We start from the raw sequence: 7810 nt of genomic DNA on the forward strand, positions 1-7810 counted from the left end.
AATATTTAATATTCTACTAGTTTTGAAAGCCACATATATTGCCAGTAATTTAAAGGTGAAAAGAGAGGAAGGGAAAGAAGAAGGTAAATTTGAAATGGTTACTAAATCACCACGTTACTATGTGCAGGAGCAATAGGAGTGTGTGAGTGTGTGTGTGTGTGTGTGCCTGTGTGTGTGTGTGTGTGTGTGAATCTAAACAAGAATCAAGAACAACTAAAACTACCTGCCCTCCCCCTAAAAAAATGACGCTCTAGCCAACCTTTTGTAATGTCTTCTCAAAGGCCTTTTTGAGTTTACTATTTCTTAGCTGTTTGACTCTGGTCTAAATCTTAAAGCTGGGGGAGGGGGAGAATGGGCGGGGGTGGGTGGGAGGGAGAGGGCTGGCAGTATATAAGTGCATCAGGAGGAATTTTAAAACGACATGATTGTCCCTGGCAATAGACTCTGGTCATTCTATTTTAAAAAACAAACACCAGCATATGATATTCCTGGAAACTTCGCTTTCTGTTTAAACCTTGTGCATTTTGCCTCCTGTGAAAGTGAAAGAGAAAAACGCGGTGTGATAGATCCAGATGCAAAAGAAAGCCAACTCGGTGGATGGTATTAGCTGTGACGAGGCATTGTTCATTGCTGCCTCTCGGTTACGTTTAAAGCCTGAAATATCACGAGATCCATTCAATGATCCTTCCCTCATTCAAGGGACAAAAATGTAATTTGCTGTAGCTCTGATTTCTTGGATGGAAATGCTAGCCTTAGATTTCAAAGGCAAGAACTAGACATCGTGGTTTGTACACACATTGATTAAGTTGAAGAGCGGCGATTACATCTGTGCTGAGTGCAACAGTAGTCCAGGGCTGACTTCTCAAATCCCAGCCTCCTGAGTTACAGACTCTCTTAAATAGACTTCCTTAATTTCCGGATGTACTTCTTGAAATTCCCAATTCTCTTCAAAATTCCTAGGAAATTACAAGGAAGATGAAGGGTGGGGGTGGGGAACTATGGCTGAGATTTCATCTTGTCAAGCAAACTACCTTTTTGTGTCTGATTCCTGATTTGGTTTTTGTGTTTGTTTGGTTGGTTGTTTGTTTGCCATACCTACTCCTGTTAGCCAGACCAGAGCAGGGAACCTGGAACTTTTGAATGTGAAGAAAGAAATTATTGTGCAATTTTTTTTTCTTGCAGGCTCAGAAATATCCGTTTATTCTTTAACCACACGGATGTGTCTATTTTTGGAGGAAGAAGGAAACATAAATGCCTGGGTTGCATTTATGCTGTAGTTGCAAACATCGAACAGTTAAGAAGATTTTACCGAATTTTGCAAAGCAGCCAACAAACCGCCTTGGGATCCTGGTAATAAAAGTGGAAAGAACCTTGCTCTCTTTTTGGCAATATTTTGGACATCTTTGAAAACGACAGCAAACTATGCCTTAATTTGACTAAGAAGAGGTTAAACCATATTGATATTCATCCAAAGTGATTTTGTTGAAGCAGATGCTTGGCTTTCATGGAAAAAATGGGAGTTGTGGAAGATTCACCTAAACTACCAACCAAAAGCATCACAGACCAATGAAATAGCCTGCAACTTACATCAGCACTTTCTTTTCATTGTTGTTATGTAAAACCTCTGGAAGCACCTTGGGCGTTTTACATTTTCTTTGCTGCAGAAGGAAGTAATCTGTTCCCTGGAATTCTGATCTGTCGTGAACAGGACCGTGGCAAAGGCTGTGTTGGGGACTCTTGGACATCCCGCCTACAATCCAGCCTGGTTAATTGTGAAAAGTGTACACATTTCTGGCTTATCTATGCTTTGTTATGGGTCTGACGTGAAACTACCTCCTCCCCACCCCACCCCCCAGCAGAAAACCGAAATCCAGTTGAATTGTTACACTGTTTCGGAGCTGGAGCCTTGAACTGTTTCCTTGGTCAAATAACTTTGTTTCTGGTTGTAAAAAGGCATTTCGGGGGGGGGGGGGGATAAGGAAAATCGAGAGAAATTCCAAACGTAAGTCTGTACTGGGGGCGGGGGGGGGGGGTCACCGCGCGGTTTAACTTTGGAGCTCGGAGCCTGTCTCCTTTCCCACTCCCATAAGGGAAATACCAGGCTATTCTGCACATTTTCGCTTAAGCTCCATTTTCCAAAGGAAAAGGGGGTGGGGTATATCTATTTGGACTTGATAATGTTTAAAAAATGCTTTTCTTTGAAACGATAATAGCTGTATCGGCAAAATGCAAATAAAGCAAAAATAGGCAATATTTCTTTAAAGGGGAATATACTTTTTTTTTTAAGCCTACACACACTGCTTCTGATGAAGTCTGTGAGTCAGGCTGTTTCTGAGCTCCGATAGTTTAATGGAAAGATTTATATACCGACTGTATTATTTACTTTGGGAGGGGAGGTGGCAGTATAAGGGTATGCTAATTAGTAGGAGATTTTGGGGGGAAGGGGTGGAATATCAATTTTTATTGCATCACCTGTCAGGAGTGTCCAATCAGCGTTGGCTTTAGGGGAATTAATTGATGAAGGTGTCTCCGGACGAGCTCACTTCACTCTGTCATTTTATTTGTAGCTAAAGCAGCGGCGGGAATAGCAGCTGCATTTCTTTTCTCTTTCTCCCTTCACATTCCATTATCATAGTGCTCCAATGGAGAAGGAATAGAGGGGCCCAGGTACTGATCTGCATCGAGGACTCAGAGCAACACACTGGCAGATCAGGAACCGGATGGTTTTTTCCCTCTTTTTAAAAAAAAAAAACGAAAAAGAAAAAAAAAAGCAAGAATCAAGTCAGTGTAATTTCATGGGGTTTTTACCCCCAATAATTTTGCCTACAGTTTGGCACTCCCTTCGCCGGGAATAACAGTCTTTGTTATTTTATTAGCAGGATGCCTTGAGACACACGCAGCATCTGGCGGAGGATTAACATACATACATGTGTATGTATGCGTCACGTATATATTTACTGCAAATGGTGGGGATCATTTAGTGCCCGAGATGGGAGACCTGAAGTCAGGTTTTGAAGAGGTGGATGGCGTGAGGCTCGGCTACCTCATCATTAAAGGAAAGCAAATGTTTGCCCTCTCCCAAGTCTTCACAGATCTGCTGAAAAACATCCCGAGGACGACCGTGCACAAGCGCATGGATCATCTAAAAGTGAAAAAGCACCACTGCGATCTGGAAGAGTTGAGGAAACTCAAGGCAATCAACAGCATCGCCTTCCATGCCGCCAAATGCACGCTCATCTCCCGGGAAGACGTGGAAGCTCTCTACACCTCCTGCAAAACCGAGCGTGTCCTCAAGACCAAGCGCAGGAGGGCCGGCCGGGCCCTGGTCACAAAGGCGCCGCCGCCAGAGCGCGCCGCCGCCGCCAGCCCCCGCCCGGGGTTTTGGAAGGACAAGCACCAACTTTGGCGGGGCCTGAGCGGAGCCGCGCGGCCCCTGCCAATCAGCGCGCAGTCCCAGCGCCCCGGCGCCGCCGCCGCGCGCCCCGCCGCCCATCTACCTCAGATTTTTAGCAAATACCCGGGCTCGCACTACCCGGAAATCGTACGCTCGCCTTGCAAACCCCCTCTAAACTATGAAACTGCCCCGCTCCAGGGAAACTACGTCGCCTTTCACTCGGACCCTGCTTATTTTCGGAGCCTTCTGTGCAGCAAGCATCCGGCCGCCGCCGCTGCCGCCGCCGCCGCCGCCGCTGCCGCCGCCGCCGCCGCCGCCTACTACCAGGCGTCGGCTGCTGGGCCCCAGCCCAAGGCGGCGGCGGGAGCCGGAGGCCCGGTGAACCTGACCTACCGGTGCAAGCGCAAGCGCGGGGGCTCCAAGGACTGCCTGCTCGCGCCCCACGCTGGCGCTCGGCGCTTGCTGCTGCTGCCCAGATCCTACAAAGCCAAGGCGGCGGCGGCGGCGGCGGCGGCCGCGGCGGCGGCTGCCGCGGCTGCCGGTGCCACTTGCCTGGAGAGGTTTCATCTGGTCAACAGCTTCTGCCCGCCTCCCCACCACCACCACCACCACCACCACCACCATCACCACCACCACCACCACCGGGCCCAGCAGCCGCAGCCGAATCACCACCCCCCTCACCACCACCGGCCGCAGCCCCATCTAGGCAGCTTTCCCGAGAGCTGTAGCAGCGACTCCGAGTCCAGTTCCTATTCGGACCATGCAGCCAACGACTCGGATTTTGGCTCCAGTTTGTCCAGTTCCAGCAACTCTGTGTCCTCGGAGGAAGAGGAGGAGGAAGGAGAGGAGGAGGAGGAGGAGGAGGAGGAGGAAGAGGGGGGCAGTGGGGCCTCGGATTCCAGTGAAGTCAGCTCGGAGGAGGAGGACTCGTCCACGGAGTCAGACTCCAGCTCCGGCTCCAGCCAAGTGTCAGTGCAGAGCATCCGTTTCAGGCGCACCAGTTTCTGCAAGCCTCCCAGCGTGCAGGCGCAGGCCAACTTCTTGTACCATCTGGCCTCCGCTGCCGCTGCAACCAAACCCGCTGCTTTCGAGGATGCCGGCAGACTTCCCGACCTCAAGAGTAGTGTCAAAGCGGAGTCGCCAGAGGAGTGGAATCTGCAGAGTTGGGCCCCCAAAGCGTCTCCAGTGTACTGCCCGGCCAGCCTGGGGAGTTGTTTCCCAGAGATAAGGAACGATAGGGTATCTGAGATTACATTCCCACACTCTGAAATTTCCAGTACTGTAAAGAGAACTGACCTGACAATTAACTGCCTGGCAGAGGGGGCCTCTTCACCTAGCCCAAAGACAAACAATGCATTTCCACAACAAAGAATACTCGGAGAGGCTAGGAAATGCCTACAAGCTACTCCTACTACACACTGTGCAGATAACAACACAATAGCTGCTAGGTTCTTAAATAATGATTCTTCAGGAGCAGCAGCAAATTCAGAAAAAGATTCCAAAATCCCTCATTGTCCTGAATTTGCTACGGATTTGCCCTCTTCACAAACTGATCCTGAAGTGGATGCAGCAGCACTAGCAGCAACTAAAGTGGAGAATCTGTGCACTGACACAGGCGACAAGACATTGTCATTTCTGCACAATATTAAAATCAAAGTAGAAGACAGTAGTGCTAATGAAGAATATGAACCTGATCTTGTTACAAATAAGCTAAAGTGCGAGTGCAATGATACAAAGGGTGAGTTTTACAGTGTGACTGAAAATAAAGAGGAGGACGCCTTGTTAACCACAGCCAAGGAAGGTTTTGCATGCCCTGAGAAAGAAACTCCTTCCTTAAATCCACTGGCTCAGAGTCAGGGCCTTTCATGCACTTTAGGTTCTCCAAAACCTGAGGATGGGGAATATAAATTTGGTGCCAGGGTGAGAAAAAATTACCGAACACTAGTACTGGGAAAACGACCTGTCCTTCAGACACCTCCAGTCAAACCAAATTTGAAATCAGCTAGAAGCCCTCGTCCTACAGGTAAAACTGAGACACATGAAGGAACACTGGATGACTTTACAGTTATAAACAGACGCAAAAAGGTAGCCAGCAATGTAGCATCAGCAGTGAAAAGGCCGTTTAATTTCATGGCAAATTTTCCTTGTCCACCATCACTCATTATTGGGAAAGATGGGGATTTGTGGCCAGCGTATTCTTTAAACACCACTAAGGATTCCCAACCTCCTCACAAGGCCCATCCTATATGGAAATGGCAGCTGGGCGGTTCTGCAATACCTCTTCCACCTAGTCACAAATTCAGGAAATTTAATTCATAAAAATGTTTTGGAAGATATTTTCTTGAACCATATTACCTTCCTTTTGTTGTAAACTGCACAGGATGGTTTGTACAAGTCCATTAATGGTGTTACATCCCCTTTGGAGTCCTGGTTTATCGCATTTTGAAGACAGAAATCGGATTACTTTTTTTCCATTGCGGGTTTTTTTTTTTTTTTTAAGTAGGGTGGGGGTGGGGTGGGAGAAGGGTTGGTTTACATACCACAGACTACTTCAGGCTAAAGACTCAAGTAAAACTCAGTTATTATGGTAGAGCTGGAACACTTTACTGTTTCAATACTAATAATGCACCGGTACCTCAATTCAACTGCTACAAATAAATGTCAAAAGGTTGAATAATAAATATTACAATGAGCCATTAAGTTTATGCACTAGATTTCAGATCTGAAAGTGTAACTGTTAATTCAGTGAAAGTTTGTTAGGTTACATGGTTACACAGTGAGGTAGCAAGAAGTTTCTGTGAGCCCAAAATGTAATTTTCTGGAGCTCTTGGTTGTGGGGTCTCTTTTTCTTTTTAATCCCCTCATTCCCTCTCCAAAAATAGTTGCACTTAACTTTTTAATTTTTTTTTTAATGGAAAGATTGGGGTGTGAGTCCTGATTACTGATAAAAAGCTGCCTCAAATAGAATAAGTAAAATATGGGATTTTTTTTTTTTTTTTTTTTTTTTTGAGTAAAAGATGTGATTTTACTTTTACAGCCCCTCCTTGCAATTGGAAAAGTCCTTTTTGTGTTCTCATCCAAATGTTTTAAATAAGATGACTTACTCTTGTCCTGCTTATCTTGTGGTCTGAACATGACTCTTCAAACTTTCAGTATGATTAAAATATTTCTCTTAATAGCAGGATATTTTATGGTCTAACTCTTCATAGTGACAAAGTAGTAAATACAACCAAGAAAAAGAAAGAGGGGTCAGAGTTATAATACCCCAAATGAAAATGAACAGTTATTTCAGGGCTTTTGGTACTAGAACTCAGGCACTTGGATTTTATTACCTTATACTTTTTTTCTGCATCTCTAAACTTCTGTTTTCAGACCATCTTGTGTATACAGCAGGAGAGTTTCTACTGCAAGTGACAATCAGAGGTGACTATCTATATTTGCACTTAAAATCAAAGTAGTTCAACATGCAAATGGCTAGGGTCTAGCCCTTGGTAAGGGCCATGCTGGTGTACTGTGTTGTGATGATGGAAGCAGTAAATCAAAATTATGGAAATTTGCACTGTTGAAAAGCATGCTTTAGCTTTATTTTCAATTAAAAACACTGTTTAAAATTCCTGGTTCCATACATTTCTACTTATTCCAGATTGAAGAATGGTTAACAGGAATGAATGGTTTTGTTGACATTTTCACTTGTAATGTTTTTGCCTAAAAGAAATGCATTTATTGGGTGAAGTGTTTTGTTGTAATAGTTTGTGATGAGGCAGGTCAGGTTTTGTGCCTAACACTGGTGGGGTTTTTTGTTTTTTGTTTTTTTTTTTCCCTAAATAACAAGAAAATTTTACAAACTTGTTAAAAATCAAGTACTAAAAGTTTCAGATTTAAGAAAGTAAAACAGAGATCAGTTGTTGTTTTAAAAGTAGCATCTAATAATTTTTTGGTCCATCTCACTTAGTATGACAAATTATGTATCTCATATCCTTGCTATCTTGAATCTAAGAAGTTGCATCTATAGATCATAAATCACAAAGCAAAACAAAACACCAACGAAATGTTTACTGTGTGAATTTAAGTCACAATTTCTCATGGAAATTTAATCTATTTCCCCCCTTTATCTTATAATTCCTACTCCCTTTGAAATTTTCCTTTTGTCTATAAATGTTTCAGATAAATCTGGATGGTCTCAGCCCTAATTGCTGTATATGCTCTGTGGTTTTCCTCTTGTAAAGGACAGAAGCTGAGGATACCTGCATCCAAATACATTTGGATGGAGTAAACAGATGCTTTGAACTGTCTCCCTTCCTTTCCTTTTTGAATGTTGCCAGATGTAGGTTCACTGGATCGCTTTTTATTAGAATGGTAGATATAGTCAAAGCAAAAATTCAGGGTTGTTATCCTTAAATTCACGTTTGTATATAA

The 7810-nt window shown here is 44.4% G+C and overlaps 1 protein-coding gene across 1 annotated transcript; it reads left to right on the forward strand.

Annotated features, from left to right (window-relative positions):
- The first annotated feature begins 2989 nt into the window (after positions 1-2989).
- Skida1 (SKI/DACH domain containing 1) lies at positions 2990-5868 on the forward strand. Its single transcript, XM_027928476.2, has one exon. It carries the CDS (start codon positions 2990-2992, stop codon positions 5711-5713), a length of 2724 nt encoding a protein of 907 aa, XP_027784277.1. The 3' UTR covers positions 5714-5868.
- Positions 5869-7810: the final 1942 nt, after the last annotated feature.

This window comes from Marmota flaviventris, chromosome 12, assembly GCF_047511675.1.
Source record: "Marmota flaviventris isolate mMarFla1 chromosome 12, mMarFla1.hap1, whole genome shotgun sequence".
Taxonomy (NCBI): Eukaryota; Metazoa; Chordata; class Mammalia; order Rodentia; family Sciuridae; genus Marmota; species Marmota flaviventris.